Raw genomic sequence first — 20,666 nt, 5'->3', positions numbered from 1 at the left:
TCCCGCTTCTTACAGAAGTCAGGGATGCAGCTAAATTCCTCTCTCTGAATTAAGAGACACATTCAAAACCTCCCATGCAGCTACAAAACTTCAAGAAATCAGGGCACGCACCCATGGCTACTGATTGCACACACAAACTCCTCAAAATCATGACCACAAAACCTCTGTCTCATACACGTACCTCTTCACACACAAAGGCACATAGGTGCTTCACCTTCTCTTCTACACATATTCATTACTCCCATAAACTGAATTTGTTTAATGTAGCCACACGTTTAATAGAGCACTTTTTTTCTCTCATGCACACTAATGCAACACATACCCAACAAAAAAAATCCTTTTTTATCCACAGAGTAACTCCTGTTTTTTCATTCCCCCATCTAAGCTGTTCTCACAGGTACGTCCACTATTAACTCATATACATTTCTCCCACATCCAAGCTCACTTCAAAATAATCATTTCAGTCACTTCAGCCCCCCAAAAAATTCTTCAGCAAGGCACCAAACACTGCTCTGACAATTCCACCTAGCAGGGTATTTGTTGTTGAATGGGATTTTTTCCCCCATGAAGATCAATTCATGTCCCCCAAGAGACATTTGCTTCCCTTCCCCCAGACCTCGACCTCTACTCAGCCCCACTGCACGCTGTAGTGGAGGCTCGCACGTGCATCCCTGAACAGCTGCATCCCTGCTATCGCACTGCAGCACGCTCCATGCTTCAGAGATGAACAAGCAAGTCCAGCAGGATCTCATCTTTACTGGTGCTGCACGATGCCTGCGTATTTCTCTCATGGCTGCTTCCATCCCTGATGCTCTTACATGTTTTCTTGCAGAAAAAGGGAAAGAAGCTTTTATTTTTTAGTATCCCTGCAGATGTTTAGAACCCTGCAGGGCTTTTCAGGGAGAACAGATTTCCAATGGCTTCAAGATCACAGTACTCCACAAAAATAAACAATGATCATTTTTTCCCCAGGCACCTGTATTACTGCATGCTGCTACAATAAGCATATCAAGTGATGACAAGGGAAAATGTGGTTATTAAGGATAACTTTATATAGTAAACCATGTCCCTTCCACGTCTTCACATATGCCAGCTGTCTCTGCACGGCCTTTTTGTACCCAGGACTCACTGGACTTTGAGTACACGTCATCTCAGCTAATTTTAGCTGCTGAAATGTTGGCACGCAAATACCTGTTTCATCTCCCTCTCTAAACAGCATCTCCCAAGGATGATTCAGTCCATCCCAATATAGGTGTTTAGCATTACTGCAAGGGACAAACCTCTGGAGAGTTTCTCTCTGCTGATTATAGATGATCTGTTTAAGATCTATGATCAGCTTTCCAATGGTTAAGGCTAGATGAGCCAATCCCACTTTCTGTGTCCATAACAATAAAAATTTAATCCTGTTTTGTATCAGCCTTACTATTTTTCAGGAGAACAGAACATATTTCTGGCAAAATGTGCCCCCTGCTAAAAGACAGAATTCAGGTGGGAATTAATCAGATATATGGAAAATTAGATATATTGCTACAAAATCTCTTCAGGATGGGACCATTCTAGAGAAACACTTTCTTTAAAAAAGACTTCCTCATGGACTCAGTCAAACTGTTACAGAAAAACAAAGAAAAAAAACCCCCCAAAACCTCTTTTCTGGAAGTTGCAAACAACATTTGATCGATCACACTCAATCTATTTTGAAAATTTCTAAGTATTGAGTCAAATCCTATGGGAACGTATATGTGAGTAACATTAAAACTTTAGAATAACTGCATTTACTTGAGGGGACATATCTAACATTTAAGCCACTGTAACTGACACCCAATAGACACCCAATACAGACCAAGACCATGAAATGGCAAGAGAAAGACAATAAGAAAATCTAATATGATTCTGGAGTGAAAAATAAGCTCTTAGACCATTATCATGACAGCAGACTATGACAGTCAGGAAACTTTTCTCTACCACATAAATATTTTACTTTTGAGACTTTTTAGTGTCTAAAAAAAGAGTTAAAAAATTCCAAATACAAAATTGCACAATAAGGTATTAAAATGAACATTGACAATTTGAGACATTCCCATCAAAAGATGCATTTTGATCATTTTTAACATTTTGGTTTGATATAAGGTTGTTTTTCTCGCCTTTTTTTTTTAACTACCAATTGTCTTCTGCATGAAAACAAGATCCAGTTTCATCCTGGAATGCAGAAATGGGATGCTTGGAGAATTTCAAAACTCATTAAAGCATTTTTTTTTAAATGTTGTACAATGATCTAGGGAGGTATTCTGATCTACACAAGATGGCCTGAGCTCCACCAGAGCTAGGTTTATGAAGCAGGAAGCAGTATATTTGCCAGCCCCAGCCCCTGTACACAAATAGTTTCAATTTTGACAAAAGCATTTTTGATTAAAAACATTTAATTCGAAAATTCCCAGGAAAACTTCTCTAGAGTATATCATCTCCCCTTTTGGAAAAAAAAGCAAACAAACAGACCCAAACCATGCGTTTACCAGCACTTTGCCTAGTCCAATTTTCTATATAGTAGATAATGGAATAGTCTCTGCAAAGATTAAGAGATGTTATCACAGGAGTACTGGATTTACTTATTTTTTAGAAACTTAATACATATTTTTTAAGTACTTTAAAAAAAATAAGAGTCCATAATTGCAAATTGTGCTGGAGGGAAAAAATAATACTTTGCATAAATAAGCGTGCAGAGTCGGTAAGTTCAAAAAAAAAAAGCAGAAATGAGTTGGTTTCAAATCCTGTTTGGATTAAAATGTATTCGATGATCCTGAATCTGTGTTGACTACAATGATGCATGTCTATTTTTTGAGAGGTACCAGTTAGGGATTTGTATTTCTAAATTACGACTCATCTTTCTACTGGACTTAGCTGCCCTTCATACCACGGTGTCATAGTACCCCAGCTGAACATTATCACAATGTCACAGTATCCTGGCCGAAGCTCTCTGTGCCCTCAAAGAGAAGTTATTGCAATTGTCTCCTCTTTTAACAGCGCAGGAATGTTAAGTACAGAGACGCTAGCAGAGAGCTGGATCCCACCACGTACCACTTGCCCAAGGTCACGGTGGAAGTTCTTCTCAGAGCCACAGCAATAACTCCGAGGTCATTACTTTAAAAACTAGCTCAAAACTGAATTCCTTGTAATTTGGCTTCTTCTTGATATAGTTACAAATGATTGCTTTTTTTCACCAGTATTTAAACAGCAAGAATTGCAAGGTGTTTATGATTCAAGGTAGGACAAATGCGCTTTCAGTACTTCCTCTGTTAGAAATCCCCAGATGCAAGAGTCAGTCCCGTGTGGAAGAAATAAAAGGTTTCAGCAGCCCATGATTCACAAGCAACCCATGAGACCTGTTGTGGCACACTCAGGAGGCATGCTGAAGTGACAGAGTAACATATTCCCTTTCTCACATAATTTCTGTGTTTTCCTGAGAGAGAAACTTTATTCTTTTAACTAACAAGAGAGGATCCCAGAGACATTCATCCCTCATCTCAGCTCTGAGGAACTAGTGCCATGGATGGCTGTGGAACTCTGTCCGTTTTCCTCTTTGGCATTATCCAGTCTTGTCTCATGTCCTCTGACTCACCTTAAACACAGGTGATCACCAGGACTCCCCTGTTGGTTGCTCAATTTCTTGTAAGAAACAGGAAAGAATCTGGCTGCTTTAAACCAATCAACAAAATAATGCTGATTTACACCCAGCTACTGGCTGGTCCAAATCCCCATGAGAAAAAAACCTGTGAGATGATGCAAAGCCCGTCTTCTTTTCCCCGAGGGCAACACTTTTTCCCAAAGGACAATACCTTGAAAAGAAATTTTGCTATGTCTTGCAGTGTCTACCTGTCATGAGGTACTTACTGTGCAAGCAATATGGGAAAGCTGTTCCTAAAGATGCATGCAGGGATCTCTGACATTGCAGAAGGAACAAAGAGGAACTAGTCATTTTTAGAGCTTTATTTGCTTATTGCAATTTTGTAAGTCAGGAGATCACTCTTTGATAGTCCATTTCATGTTCATTTCCATAGGAATAAATAAATTTCTTCTCCTTGTCACTCTCTGAGAGAAATTTCTTTTGAAATAAAAGAGTCACTCTCAGATATCTGCTGAAGGATCAGTTCCCATGGAAAAAGCATTTGAAGGGGAAGCAAGATCTCCAACATAATTTCACTTGAATTATCTACTTCATGGCTTTAAAACTCTGAGTGTTTCCTAAACATTGGCAGTTTCCTGTCAATGGAGTAATTCACTGAAAGGGCAATGTGATGCCAGTTAGGCAGCTGAGGATTAGTGACCCCAAATTCTCTCAAAACTTCTTTCTGAAATGACCTTGGAAATATAAGCTTATCCTTACACATTTGAGCAAGACTTCAGCAAATGCTGCTGAGATCAGCAGTGACTCTTTCCAGCAGAGACTTCTCTAAAGGAGAAGGAGGAGGAGAAGTCTCATGCCCTTTGGAGGAATCTTTAGAGCAGAACCTGAAAGCAGCAGGTCATTCAGGAAATCTGGATTTTTGCCCAAGTTTCTCCCTGCCTTCCAACACACACACACATAAGCACACAGTTTCTTTGCCATTCAGTTGGGCTTTTCTGGAAAATCACGGGAGGTGTCACTGGCTTACTTTAAGGAAGTCCCAGGCTGGTGATGTCTACCTAAGTGATGCATTCCAGGCAGTGAGAAATGAATTCAACCCATAGTCCAAGCCCACTCCAAACCTGCAATCTAGCCTTGGCCTTTGGTTAGTCAGTGGTCAGCCCCAAGTACAGTCTAACCTTCCCGGCATCTACCTGCAATATTGCCTGCAGAAGAGCAATAAGTTTCCCACTGAGGTCAGTGAGTCTTGCATGCAATAACATTTGCTATTTTAGGGATAAGACAGGACAAACAGGGCTGAACATCCTCAGATAAAATAAGATTCAGCTCTTAGTTTCTCTGTTTAGCAGACCCCCCCAGTGACTTTGCTCCCACTCTTACTCTACCTTTGGCAATTGCCTTTGCTGCTCGCTTTCTGCTTAAAACCAAGAGCTACTTTTGGAGTATGTCATCTCACAGCATTGAATACACCACCACCAAAACCACCATGAACACAAGCCCCACCAGCCTGCTTCCTCCCATGCCAGCTTAGAAGATACATACTTTGATAGAAGCTGGGTTAAATTCAACTTCTTTTCTGGGTTCTGGTTCTGCTGGTTTAGGTGCTGGTTTGGGTTCTTCTTTCTTAGGTTCGGCTTTCTTAGGTTCAGGCTTCTTTGGAGGCATGTTGGTTTGCTGGTGGGCTGCTTTAGAAAGGGAGAGAAGGAGACAGACAGACAGACAGGAAAGAGGTGGCTGCTGCAGAATAGATCACCAGCGCACACAGGTCTTTATCCCTGTCCAGTCTCTTGAAGTCACGCATTGTGTCACTCTCAGACCTGTCACATGCCAGAGCTTACAATAGGACCATTGCTATAAAAGGACAAGACATTTACCGGGCTATTTTAGAGCCATCGTATATGGCATTGTCATGAATTAGCACTTAAACGGAAAGAGAATTTGGGGGGTTTAGGACAGAGGCTGGCGCTGGGTCAAACATTTTTGGTGTGTGTGTACATGCATGTACATGTATGTGTACAAGGGGGAGGTTGGCTTATGACCCAGGTCCCATTGGTAGGTTTTTTCCTCCCCAGGGCCATGCTGACACTCACCTTCCCAGCTCACTTGCAGCAGTGTCTCTGTTTCAGGCTGGATGGCACTCCTGTCCTTTGTTGTGCTGTGGTTCGTTAAAAGACAAGCACAGATTTATATTTAGATGTGAGGATGGAACTATATGGGAGGTTGACCATCAACATGTCAGCTGGTGCAGAGGAGCATTCATGCCTCACATCACACACTGGTCTCCTCCTGGGAAGGTGCAAAGAACCAGTATTGCTTATAGCTGAATGCACCTAGTGAGCAGGGACACACACACACACACACACACACACACGCGAACTGGGATAGTACTGGTGTACATCCTCATGGCTGAGATTTTCCAGACCATTTTAGGGTCTTGAATGTCAAATTCCTATTAAAATAACTAAGATAAGGGTATCCATTTGAAGCCTTTCTAATCCCAGCCTTACTTTGATTTAAATAACCCCCCTTCAAAGCAGAACGGAATTAACAGTTTTCAGAGCTGCGTTTGCTTATGTCATTTTTCTAAATCAGGCAGTCAATCTCTGAGACATGGTCGTTTCCACATTGCATAGATTAATTATTTTAAAAAAAAAAATCATCCCATGTAACAAGAGAACCACCCACCAAATCACAATGTATTTGAAAAGGGGTTCTACGCCAGCTTTTCAAATAAATATCAGTTGAATCATAAATGCTTGTTTTACTTACTATTTCACCCTTATAATCTACCATTCAAACCCCTTTGAGACCTGCTTTTCCTGACACTGCTGTCAGCCTGACCCCCCAGTGTCTGCCTCTCTGCACTCACGGATCTTTGCTGGAAGAAGGTTTGTGCTTTATCCTGCCCAGCTGCTCCCAAATCACAGCACGTCCATTACTGGCAGTACACAAGCAGCTTCGAAGTGTGACATGAATACTACACAGAAAGTTGGCCACCTCAGTTAAGCTGCTATCTCCACCATGGCTTCAGCAAGTGAAAACGGTTGGGGTTCTGGGTTCTACCTGAATGAGAGCCTGCTTTCTGATTCCATGTTTGAGGCAATGCCACAGTATTTATCGCAGTAATAAATACATCACTGCAATAACATTATTATCACAGTAATGGTAATTTGTGGGGTTTGGATAATGGGAAGCAAATCACATTCCTGTAATCGAAGAGGACACTTTGAGAATACTGTCTATGACAGGAGCCCTGAGCTGCTCCTGACCAAGCTGGTGAGGTATTTTGGTGTTTCAGTGTTTCAGGGACAGCCTGGAGAGCTGCATTTTCCCTGCAGTGTGTCACCTTCCAGGAAACTCAATCCTGGTCAAAGCTGGTAGTAGAGAAAGGATGTGTCTCCATGAGAAGCTGTGCAGAGATTTGTCTACTTACTCTGACTAGACCAGACCAGTTCTGCCAATAGTCTTCAGTTCACAAAAGCCACAAGACCCCCTCTGATGGAGCCCACCAGTCCCAACTGATGTTTTTGTGGTCACCTAGGGAAGAAGTTTCTGCCAGAAGCTTATCAACATATTGATCTACTCACTAAACCAGCACAGTCAGGGGAGCAGTTCAACTTCCCTGAGGTAGAAAACTACATTTGGTCCCCAGTTTATAGAGTGGAATTTGTTTGTGTTGGAGATGCAATGGAGATGCAACAGAGATGCACTAGATGATCCCACCTGGCTTTCAGCTGCTGTTGCAGAAGGGCCTCAGTCTCCCATAGGGTCTGTGCCGTAAGTGCATATCTGCCAGTCCCATACATGTCCCAGATACCACAGGGTATCAGAAATGGCTCTAGAAACACTTATGCAGGCAAATTAATCCCATCCCCTGTGAATTATTAAACTACAGGACACCCACACAGTTCCGGAGAGGCCACTGGAGACAGAGGCATCTCAAATGACACCAGATACTTGCATTTAAGCAACCGGGAGAAGACATAGATACCTACAGCTGAAAGAGATGCATCATCCTCACACTGAATACATGGACTAGATTTCTGTTGACCATGATGAGAGCAGAGCCACATAGTTCACATAAAGATATTTACATTGTAGACCCTTAAATTGAGATTAACCCTTCAAGGGCTGAACTCCATCTTCTGAGACCTTCTTCATATTGCAAAGCCCCAGAGTACAGGTTTTTCTGCAGGTTTCTATTTCTTGTTTGCCCATTTTCTGTCCAGGGCAAACAAGAATTAACTGTGGAAAGTGTCTGATGTACCCTGCTGATCAGAATAAATGATCCCTGCAAATCTTGCAAGCTGTAGCTCTTTCTGCAAAGAAATAACACAAATCATGCATTGTTTTCATGCTCTGTATAAAGTTTTGCCACATTGATTTCTGCATTGAAATGAGTCATGGCTGCTGAATTGTAAGAGCTTTCTATAGACCCAAAGAAATACTAGGGAGTAATTTCACCATGTTCCCCTACTGCAGACTTCTCAATTAACATTGCAGGAGCCAGGAAATTCTGGGTTCTGCTAATTCAAAGCAGCAAGACTGCAGTGTAAATTAGTGTGCGCTCTGAGAGCAGCCGTAACCATCAGGACAGCATTTGAGCAGGCACCAGCCTAAGCATGTAAGTGTGTTTTAACCAACATTTGAAAAAAACACCAGGTCTTATTCCTGAACTGAAAACAGCACTGGAAAATATCAGGCAATTAAGATGCCAGCAGCAGCTCAACAGCAGCTCGGAATCTTGTCACATCCACCTCTGCAAGATAAGAAGAGACCATAATAACAAGGAGAGTCATATTTCACTTTCTCTTCCGAATTCCACAAATCAGTCATGGTTGTGGTGCTTGTTGGTGGTTGGGTTTTTTTCCCCTCAGCTGTTCTTTAATAAAGAGACATTAGAGAAATAATAGCAAAGACCTTTCAGAAAGGTGGCTGAAATCTCACTCAGACTGATTCTCAGCCAAAATTCAGTATATACTCTCATACACAGATTATCTTAATATATCAGTATATACTGTCAGTATATATCAGTATGTGTCAGTATATACTGTCACACACAGATTACCCCATTATTTTTTTAAATTATATTCATGACAAAGTATATTTGCAGTACAGCTGTCTTGACGCAGTTCACAGAAAAGATCCTTTGACCTTCTGTCAAAATCAAAATGGTTTCAGTATCCAACCACTTTTTGTAAATTGTCAGTTCTGCTTGGAGAGGAGGCTTCTGACAATGCCACAAAATCTCAGTTAAATACTTCGGGATTTTATTCAGTCTCCTCCCTGTCTCCTCTTCTAGACCCATGGCACATTCCCTTCTGACTTCTGTTTAGTTTATTTGTGTAGACCTATTGATGACCAAAATACCCAAACAGATCAGCCCTTTCTCATAGCTTCAGGTAGTTCTTCACTTCACTTTTTCATCACAATGTAGTGTAGATGGCAGGCAATAGCCCCATCTGTGTGATTACTGCATATATGAATGCTTAGCTTTATTTAAATATAGAATGTCAAGGTAAAACTGGGAGGTACGTTATGAGTTTTAAGTATCTGTAGGACTAGCTAACTACTGCTGGGTGCATGTCTTGGATCAATTCCACAGATTAAAGATACTCCAATGCCCTGTAAATCCTTCTGCAAACAGCCAAATCAATGCATCTAATCTTGCCCTAAATCCCCCATTCATCTCTTCCATGAGGATCCCTAGAGTGCCAGCAGCTTCAAAAAAACCCTGACCAAAAATCCCCCTTCTTATTAACAGGTTTTGAAGGGCAGGGGGTGGGGGGAGTGCTCTTCAATTTTTCAGTCAAACTCACAACTGATGTTAGCAGCAGATCTCAGTGCCAAAAATCTATTGCAGAGTCACGCTAGAGTCCTACACGAGAGGCTGGGTTAGTTGTGAATTTTCTAAAATTCTCTTGAACATTGGGGTATGATAAGTTTCTTCTCAGAGATGGACTGGGATCATCTTCATAGAGAACAGAGCTCATCAAGACATTTCCCACAGAAAAAAATGTATTTAAGAACCAGAATAATAGAATATAAGTGAAAACAAAGTCTTCTTGCCATGATGTGAATCATTTAAATTTGGGAATACTGCCGCAGTGCCTTATGATTCTCTGCTCCTTGATAAGTCTGTCTAGTTTTATTAGAATCATAGAACAGCCCAGGTTTGAAGGGACTTCAAAAGATCATCTGGTTCACCTTTTTGTAGGAAAGGGAGCCTAGATGAGATTGTCTAGCAATATTAGTCCATTTACTGCAATTTGTCACACTCCCCCTCAGACCAAATAGAGGAGATTGTATAGAGAATAGGAATTGCCTCTTTCTGAGGAAAATGAAAACCTGAGAGAAGTTAACAATTTTCATGAAATATTGTTGTGGGATATCTGAGTTGAACTATTTGGGGCCAAAACATATCCATTTTCAGATATTTGACTTCTCAATAAAATAAAATACCCCTCCCCAAGTAGGTTGGGGCTTGTTCCTGTAAAAAAAAAATAAAATAAAAATTGATATTTGAATTTAAACTTCAATTCTCTCTTCAAAACCAACCATTGATGGAAACTCTCCAGACATCTTTAAATGAGAGGTTGAGAGCACGTCAAAGATGTTCTCTCTCCAACTAACAGTGGTTGTGCAACTTTTCCCCATGAGGAATGCTGTCCTTAGAGCTGTAAGATGGCCACAGCTTGAATGTCTCCCCCAGAGAACAGAGAAAAAGTAGGTTTAAAAGATTTGTAACCAGAAAATTATTCATTTTTCTGCTTCTTCAGTCCCCAGTACAGCAGATGTCTTGTCAGCTGTTGGACAAAGAAAGCAAGCTCCAAACCACATCTTCTCATATGCTACTCAACCTCTGTACTTTAATATAACCAAGTTATAAACAGAAAGTCAGATATTTTCAAATGGCAATGGCATTTCAAAGATAGTAAATGGGGGAAAAAAAAAAAAAAAGAAAAAAAAAAAAACCAGACAGGGAACTTCCAAGAAATCTCCATTTCTCTCCCTATTTTTTGTCACCGGTAGAGCTCGTCGGTTTTTCCATCCATGCCTTAACACCTGAGTGGTTAAAACCAGACAAGAAGATACTGAAAGGAAGAACAGAAGGAGCTGTATCTTCATGGAGAAAGGGATGGAGCGGCCTGAGAGAGTGTTTATCTGATGGGAAGCTGCTGTGAGCAAAGGTGGAGGAGGACAGAAATAAAGGTAAAAATGAGAATTTTCTCAGAAATTACTGTTGCTGCTCCCAATTTCCATAGGGTGAACTCTCTGACTATTATTACCACTGCTCCATATAAGAACATCAGCTCAAAAGAAGAGCAAATGCCTGCCTTTGGACCAACTCTTCAGCTGCTATAAATCAGTGAGTTCCACTAACTTCAAGGGAACTATGCTGATTTATACCAGCTGTGGATATGGACCAGAATAGTAGATTGTCTGGCAGTAACCATCATTACTTTCTGATGTGATCAGGAGAACACATGTTTGCTGTTCATTGGGGTGGGGGATGGGAAAAAAAAAGAGAAGAGAAGAAAAACTTAATCTGTACAGAAAACCTAACACTGAAGTAGCAAAGCAGCACTAGTGATACAAAACTTGGTGGAAATGTGCTCTTGCTGTTGCTACATGTGGGATTTAGTAGAAAATGAGTATATAATGGATCCTGAGACTAGGTGCCATGGGATGAGGAACAAAGATTAAATGCTTTTTGTGTTACAGCCTTAGCAAATTTTCAAAGTCCTCCTGCAAAGCCAGTAAAAGTCTGCAAAAATCAACAGGATCTTTCAGGCGGTTGTTGAAAGGAAAAAAATGTTAGATGTTAAAAAGCCTTATTAACAGCTATTTTACAGACTTCGTGATAGCCTACTTCTTTTAAGTATAGACTTATTTTCTTCAGAAAATCATCTATTTCCTATTAGAAACATTAGGGGACAGTGATGTCATTTAACTTCAACATTGGTGAAATGTCCAGCTTTTAGATGAGTGACCAGCTATGCCTTTTCTTTGTCAAAATAAAGAAACATTCCCAGATGGTAATTCTTTCCAACTTTTGGTCTTTATAACAGGTAGGATGAATATCCTTCTAGACTTTTCTTTTGCTGTATATATTGGCAAAGGATGTCTCAGCCATTCATATTGGAAGCTTAATTTTCAGATGTTTAAAGTGAGGAAATTCCACATTTCCATACTTATACAGCCCACTTCATCCTCACTAGGATATTTCAATTTTATTTTCAGTAAAGGAATAAAATAATGCATTCCTTTATTTCCAAAAGGAGCATATCTCCCCCTAGCCTCCATCCATCACAGGTTTCTATGTTTTTGTCTCTGGGACTCAACAGAGTCTGAGATCTCTTCTCCTTTGAATACTTACGAGCTACAAGCAAGTCAACTCATGATCTTCTCAGGGACAAACTAAAATGATCAGCCTCAGTGACTGACAAGTTGACAACAGGGTACTACATATAACCTGATCACTTGGTACTTAGCAGGCAAGCAAATATTTCTTCTCAGGGGGATCCTGCAGATCCTAGAGCAGATGCTGAAGGCAAAAGTGGTAGACGTATGTTGATTTATCCAGAAGTCCCCACTACCATCACCATTTCATCATTACCTTGTGTTTTCAACTTGATAAAGCTCATTATAAGGTAAATGAGATACGCACGGCTGATTTCAATGGGGCTGTGGCATTTTGTTCTCCTCCTTTTGCTCCTCCTCTCTCCCTTTTTTGGTGGTGGATGAGATCAGCAGCTCATATGGCCCTGCATCTATTTTTACAGCCTTTGACTGTCCCCGCTTATACTGCAATGTGGCTGCTGTACATCTCAAAGCTGAACATTTCATGTTGTTACTAAACCACTACTAGAGACAGCTGCAGTGCAAGGGGCGGGCAAAGGTGGATTCCTTCCTTCCTTCCAAGCTGTGTTGTTCTCAGTGGTATTAACTGAAAAGCAATTTCAGGGACTGTAAATAACAGCTGCCTTCTGCTAGCAACCTGAAGTGAATTCACCGAAATCTAGAGCTATACTAGGAAAATAACCCAAAATGGGCCAGTGATAGACACAGCAGAGAAAAAAAAAAAAAAAAAAAAAAAAACAACAAAAAAACCAAAACCAAATTATCTGAATTCACAGCAAAGTATGAAAACAGGACATCTCAGGAGACTTCTCTAACCTGGACACAGGAGATAATTAATCATACAGCTTCCTTAATGGGATCATCTATAAAAAGCTGAACCTCTCTGCACATTCACATGCAAGCAAATCTGTAGCATAAATTCTTGCCACTTAAACCAATGTATCACACACTGAAGGGAATGTGGTAGGTATTTTGGGAAGCATCTTCACCCAGACACATCATCAAACACTGATTTTTTTTTGTTTTTTGTCCCAAAGGAGATGAATCACAGTGGCAGATCAGACCTCCTAAAGCAAAGTTTGTTCTTAAGTCCTCCAAAAACTTAAGTTTTCCAATCCCCTCCAGAGTCTTGGCACTGGCCACTGTTAAATACCTTTTATAATTAAGATTTTTGCCTTCAACGTCAAAAAAATTCTCTAGTCAGGGCCTGCAAATGACTCTTTCCTTATTTGAAGTCACCAAAAGGCAGCACATTAATGTGGAAGCCAAATCTACTCCCACACTGAATCTACAAGTCATCCTTCCCTCTTTCCTTCCTCCCCCTAAATACACATATTCATTTGTATTATTGTCCATTCAGATTCCCTTTTAGGAACTAATAGAAATACTTCTATAGAAAAAGGGCAATTTATCACATTCTCTTGGACATCCGTCTTGCTTTCTTTTCAAAGGCATGTATATCAACCCACTTACCAGACAAGAAGCCAGGAAGACTAATCAGGTTGGTTAGTTATATGAAATGAGATCCAGCCAAATAAAACTGTATTTCAAGCTGTGAAGTTGTGGTAACTGCTACAGTATTGCAATTTTGGGGTTAGCAAAAGTTCCAGACTGAGTGTGAAACTCACACTTTTCTGTTCTGATGCTCTCAGAGTGATGTGTAAGAGACAGTCCTGAATTTTCCAGGGAGCTGTCTCCACTCAAATCGTTACCAAAGCCAGAGTCCATCAGAGGAAGTTCCCAGGACATACACAACTATAGCATTAAGCATATCTTTGAGTAGCTTGAGCTTGTTATCTCCTGATGTGATGGGAGATGAAGGCAGAAATTCCACATCATGAGAAACAGCCTCCAACAAGTCAGACCTCTGTTGGAACTTTCTGCTCAACAACAAAAATAGATATACCCAGCTTATCTCATTTCTGCTTCCTGGAGGCCTGTCATGGTTTGAGCCCAGAGAACAACTGAGCACCACGAAGACACTTGCTCACTCCTTCCCCCTCAGGAATGGGAAGGAGAAAAATGCAACAAAAGCTTAGGAATCGAGATAAGGATAAGGAGGGATGAGTCACTCATTATGGTCACAGGCAAAAGACAGACTCATTAGGGGAAGAAAAGGAACATGAATTTAATTGAAACATCACCATCACCACCACTTAACGGAGCAGGGCAATGAGAAGCATTACCACATCCTAAAAACACTTTCCCCCCACCCCTCCCTTCTTCCCCAGCTCAGCTTTGCTCCGGATTTCTCTACCTCCTCCCCTCCAGTGGCACAGGTGGCAGGGGATGAGAGGTGCGGTCAGACCCTCACAGGTTGTTGCTCTGACCTGAGTCCTTCTCATGGGTCACAGCCGTTCCTGTGCTGCTCCAGTGTGGGTCCCTCCTGCATGTTGCAGTCCTCCCAGCACTGAACTACAACAGTGGGGCCTTCCCTCAGAATCCTGGCTTTCTTCAGGTGCAGCCCCCTGCTCCAGCGTGGGGTCCTCCACAGGCTGCAGGTCAACATCTGCTCCACCAGTGACCTCCATGGGCAGCAGGGGGTTGGCCTGCCCTCTCACCATGGGTTGCAGGGAGGTCTCTGCTCCAGCTCACCTCCCCCTCCTCCTCCTTCTTTCTTCCACTGACCTCAGTGTTTGCAGAGGTCTCCTCCTTGCAACTGCTCCTCACAACTCCCCTTCTTAAATACGGTATTGCAGAGGCTCAACCACCATCAGTAATTGGCTCAGCCTTGGCCAGAGACAGGTTTGACTTGGAGCCAGAGGAGCTTTGAGAAACTTCTCACAGGGGTCACTGCTGTAGCCCCCTCCCCTGCTACAAAAAACCCTGCCACACACACAAAATCCAGCACAAGGCCAAATCCTACTTGGAGATGAACACTAACAACTTCAAATCAACCCTAAAGACTGGCCCTGTTAGTCATCTCTCTATTCCTTTTTTATTATCAGATATAGTGAAAATTCTGGGCCATAACCATAAAGGCAGCTTTTGCAGTGATGATCAAAGAAATTTACATCTTATTTATTTTTTATTGTTATAATAAATATTATCATTATATATATTATATATAAATACATTATATATAAACAATTGTTATAATAAATATTATAATATTTATTATTATCATTTAAGTCACAGGGCTATATCAAGGTCCCAACAGAAACCATAATTCCAGCTTACTAGTTACAGACATGGAGAAAAAAAATTTAAAAATTATGTAAAATATAGAAATAAAAATATAAAAATTTAGAATATACATACAAGTGACAGGAGGCAAAAAAGTGACTGGGGAGTGTTATCCTATACCTTTTTTTGTGTGGTGGGAGGATAGATGATTTGACTAAGGTCAAACAGAGAGTCTATGATAGGTTTAGGAAATAAATATATTTCTCATGATGTTTCCACATTTCTATATATCCTGGAAGCTGAATACAATTCCTGCAGAAGGCACACAGTGTGTGTTATGGGAACATACTCATGAAAACTTACACAGCAATGTTTTAACAGTAAATAATTTACTCAGTGGTGATGTTTTTTGTTTTTTGGTTTTTTTTAATTAAGTAAAGGGGATATCAGAAGGGAACATGGAGTCTTTTCTTGTGATGTCACAGCTATAACATTAATGTCACTTCCCAAAATACTCATCTTCCTTTTTCATGCAGTGAAATTTCTGGCCTGGTTGTGAAACCCAATCACCCCTGTGAAGGGCTGTAACCCAATCTGAATCAACAGCTTGGGAACAATAGTCACATAGGAGAGGAACGCCAGGAATGTCCTGGACTGAAGGGCTCAAGGGCTAGCTCCATTCTGCTCTCTTGAAACCCTGGGGACCCTCCACCAGGCGCTGATTATCTGAAGAAGCCACAGAGGTGTGAAAAGGAAGCTTAGCTCCGGCAGCCGAGTTAGCGCTCAAGTATGTGCAAAGCACACGGAGATCCCGATCTGCCCGTGAATTAGTTTGTGATATACAGACACAATTCAGCCCACAAACAGGGAATATGATCTCATGCTAACCCCTCAGCATTCATACCCAGGGCTTGCCCTTGGGTGTATTTCTAGTTATATTTCTTGCTCTGCTTTAGTTACCGTCTTATCCTCTTATTTCTTATCTCTTTGTTGATCAGCTGGCATGTTTCTGAAGGAGCTTGAGACATTTTTTAAAAAGGTGTCCACCAAACACATATTTGTGGTCTGCACATCCAATTGAACTTTCATTGCTCTTCAAAAATTACACTTTCACCTTTTTTGTTGTACTCTTCCCTCTCCTTCGCCTAGCTTTTTAGTTGTGCCAAAAGAGATTTCCCACATACAGACTCAAGAAGCTGGAATAAGATTTGGACTGATATCTAATGACTGAAGACTGCATGAGCTCTATGATTGGGTAGCTGATCCACTGCTAACATTCACTGAACCTCATTTGAGATAAGAGAGGCACAGATTTTGGGACCTGGAAAGCTATTTGTCATGAGTCAGTTCTATTTAATACGCATTTTTCACTGGCAAGGCCAGTACATATCACTGACTCTCAAGTGTTACTTTAGACTGGAACTTTTTCCTTTGACATTGTGCTCAGCTGATGACGGAAAGGGCTAATGATGGATATCCTTTCACATGGAACATACATCTACAAGACTCTTTTCCCCTTTCACTATTTTCCTCACACTCTTGTTGAAAATGGCTTGAGTATGTTGACCTACAAGGCATCTACCAAGCCTGCCCATCTGACTTTGCCAAAGAGACCAAAATGACACTGCTTCGCAGTGGGAAGACAAATACAAGTGGATTGTATGTTGCAATTGTCCTATGACTGTGTCATTAGAAGACACGTGGGAAGGAGGATTGATATTCTGGTCTTAGGTTTTCTTACTCCTTCAGCTTTCTATTTAAAGAGATGCCAAGGGTGTCTGGTCCTTATGGGATTACGCTTTTTGTGTAGGATACATTAAATGGCCAAACTCTCACACTAAGACACAGTCTACTCCAAGCATATCCAGTGAGCAAGTGTCAAAATTAAAACAAACAAGCCCACCCCCACAGAGAATGTCCCAGATGTCTGTAGTAAACATTGATGTAAATTAATAAAAAGACATAGAACAGATAATAGCCTGGTCCTGCCCAGTTTCAGTTACAAGAGTTTCTCCAGAGATGATATTGTACAGAAGGCCACAGTTATTTTGGGGTAAGGACATGGGAAGTACAACATTGAACATGAACTCCACCAAGTGTCCTCTGTGTTGTGATACCCCCAGGGAATATCAGTCTACTACAGAAGCAACTAATGAGTCATGTCCCGTGAGTGTTGTCTGCAGGATATCCTGCACACAACACACAGAAAGGCAATCCCTTCTGCCCACCAAAATAGCAATTTATTACCAGTGCTTAGCACTTGACAGCAGTCGAAGACGTGCTGCATATCCCTTTCAGGATCCCAAAGGGGTGTTTGAGAGCACATCAAACTTAACATACACTGGGACTAAGCTCACAAGTGGACCTTGCACTCCAGCTCACAGGATAAGAGACATGTGATCCCCAGTAGCTCAGGCCAGTCACATCTTGGTTTTACAGCATTTCACAAGGACATAATAGAAGAGGACAATTCCTGGAAAGAATTACCCCAATTCATACTTGTTGACGTCAACAAACCAGAAATATGCTTGACCATTTTAAAGTATTTCCCAAACCCAAAAGTGGTTCTGTAAGAATGTTCTGAGGTTCTGATATCAAAGTATATTTACTTGCTGTCTGGCTTGTTACACTGGCTTATCTGGGAGCAGAAATACATATATGTTTGTGTGCTTGCATTGCCACATGCGTGCTTATGAATATGTGTAGGTTATTATGTAAATACATAAACTTATAGCAGGAAGTGAAAAATACAATGCTTTTCATTGAACCTGTCAAGGAAATTTTGCATTTATGAAGATACATATATATGAATTTGTGTAGATCACACACATATTATGTGTATGGTCAAAAAATGAAAGCATTAATAACATTGTAATTTTTTAAAAAAATATTAAAAATCTGCCTGTTAATTTTTCTATTGACTGACCAGAGAGTTTTATGCTCCTTCCATATTTTCTGACAGGAACACTGGATAGACACAAGATTCCTGAAATTCCTGGCACAGAAAGCATGGTGGAGGAAGGCCTACAGTCTACAGTCCTCCTGGCATCATAAAGGGGATCTAGGACTTGGTAAGGGAGAATCATAATAACACAGAGAGATTTGTCTGTTAGCTGGGGTGATTATGATAATTTTTTAGTGTTCAGCTCAGACCTGAGGAGCTGTGCAGTCCCAGTCTGTCAACCTTGAAGCAGATCCTCTAGTGGTCAGGGAGAGACCTACTTGGTGAACAAGTCTCAGTCCCACAGGCATGAGTGAAAATATGGATGTCGAGATTGGTTCAGGTCTCCTCCTGATAAATTGTTCAGTGTATCTTCAAAAGATAAGCAACTACGATTATTTTCTGGGATCCACCTAACCATGCAAAGTAAACCTAATGAAATGAATGTGGAGTATGATGTGGAAGTGGACATTGCTACATGTTATTTCCCATCCTCAGCTGGTAAAAACATCTTTAGAGAAAGAGAACCACCTACAACTGTTTACGGATATTAATTTTACGAATATGTTTCAGTCGATGTCAGCCTGCCGGGCATCTTTCCCTGTACACAGCCACTCAGTGTATGAAAACTACAGAAAAAGAGTTTTAAAAAGAATAAACAGGTCAGATAAAGGATCCACCACGTGGGTTTTCCAAGTCTTGTAGAGTTTGATTTTGCCCCATTTGTGTTACGTTGAACAGCTGCAGAGGGAACAGCCATATTCACAACAGCACTGCAAAGTCTGAAATAAGGCAGCATGACAACCTTGCTTACATCTGGCCTGCCAAGAAGGAAAGATTAAGTGCAATCTGATGACAACATTGTTCTCCCCATTCTCACAAAACACAGAGTCTACCAGAGTTTCCCTCCTCGTTCATCAGCTGTGAAACGCACGCTTTCAGAAAGTCATCAGATCCCCAGCCACCACTCGTAAGGTGTTAGAAGCAATGGGCCTTGCTTGGATCCCAGGGTAATAGGAGCCATATGACCATATGACTTGTCACAACACTAGCTCGGAGGCTGATTTAAAGGGAGAGAGGAAGGGAAGGGGTTTCCAGTTGTGTAAATCCTCATCTGATGAGTACTGGTTAGTAAGGGATGAGCGCCTACTCTTGTGAAGTGGGGATGACCACATGCTATGCAGCCCACCCATCTCACCCAAATGGCAACTCATCAAATCCTGTAGACAGATAGAGACATAGAATTAGGTTGGTTTGTATGGAGAGGACAAGGCGGGCTTCCCCCAGATGCTGCAAACAACACAGATCCAAATAATCTAAACTATGAAGACAGACTGAATGAACTAGGGTTGTTTGGGCTAAAGGAGAATGAGATAGGGGAGAGGGGAAGAGAAGGCAAGAAATTTATAACCTTCAAGAACATGGAAAAATGCTTTAGAACATACAAAACTACTCTGTTCTCAATGTCTGTGGTAATCAAGGATTTAAACTGCAGGATGGTTAATCTTTCTGCTTAAATGTTAGGAGAAACTCTGTGTTGAGTGCTAGAATCTGTCTTATGGAAAACTTTTGCCTCCTGGAAAGCTTTAAGGCAAGTTTAAATAAACTGCTGTCAGGAAGACCATAGATGTACTTGTTCCTGCCTTGGTACTAGATGGTCTTTCAGGGTCTACCAGGATGTTGGGATTCCCACTAGAAATCAGAACTAATCCTACCCTCTCAATCACACAGGCATGACAATTAGCTTGCTTTAGTTTCCAGTCACAACCCTACAACAAATAAAGCTCCACAGCTCTATTCCCTATGACCAGTTGATTCATATATCGTGCCCTTCAGTTGCATTTGCCATCCCCTTTTACCCAGCTCTTGTTCTTATTATCCAATCAACAACATGCTTGTTCTTGCTTGTTTAGAAATTCTTTACAGCCATATGGATTAAACAGAAGAAAAAAAAAAGTGTCAAAACCCAAATAAATATCACTAAATATAGTTAGGGCCAGCTGGCTTTAATTAGAATCGTCTCAAGGCATCCATGCCAAAAGCACTCTGAGCAGAGTCTTATGGCATGATCTGTTGATCTGCCAACATCTTTCAGGGGTTTACTGTATCCCCTGCAGTGAAATCGCGCCCCTGTGTAATACAATGATGGTGCATTCCAGACATATTTTTCTGCTGAGAGGCACTGTTTTGGATGCAGCAGGAGTAATTGCTGTCATCTGATCCTAGGGCTCTGTTTTGCGTTGAAGGCGTCACACTGAAACCTAGACTGGCTCAATAACCAAGGTGACCTCATGGGAAGGAGCCACCGTTATGGAGAGTCCCCCAGCATGCTGGTGAGGATTATGTATGTGGAGGTGAACCAATCTTGGGACATGTCTTGAAGCTCTTCTAGGCTCTTCCCTTTTCTGATCGCCCCAGTAGACCACTGGGCCCAGTGTGTCAGTGAATGGTACTAATTATGCAGTCAGGTAGGCTGATAGTGATCCAGCTTCCCCAGGATATTTTCATACAGATAGGATCCAGCTCTTGGTGAACAGCCTTCCTGACCAGGGTAGCTATTTATTGCACAGGCTGTAACAAATGTGACAATACCCGTGAGCCAGAAAGACTCTGCTA

At 41.3% G+C, this 20,666-nt stretch overlaps 1 protein-coding gene across 1 annotated transcript in view; it reads right to left on the bottom strand.

Moving 5' to 3' along the window:
* MYL3 (myosin light chain 3) overlaps nt 1–5,379 on the bottom strand; it is a 38,753-nt gene extending 33,374 nt beyond the window's left edge. The window contains exon 1 of the mRNA XM_074845096.1: nt 5,162–5,379. Coding sequence (XP_074701197.1) covers nt 5,162–5,284 — 123 coding nt within the window. The 5' untranslated portion in view covers nt 5,285–5,379. The remainder of the gene's footprint in view (nt 1–5,161) is intronic.
* Between the last annotated feature and the right edge of the window lie 15,287 nt (nt 5,380–20,666).

The sequence above is a fragment of the Strix aluco genome, chromosome 1 (genome assembly GCF_031877795.1).
Source record: "Strix aluco isolate bStrAlu1 chromosome 1, bStrAlu1.hap1, whole genome shotgun sequence".
Lineage (NCBI taxonomy): Eukaryota > Metazoa > Chordata > Aves > Strigiformes > Strigidae > Strix > Strix aluco.
This window is presented reverse-complemented; position numbering and strand designations above follow the sequence as displayed.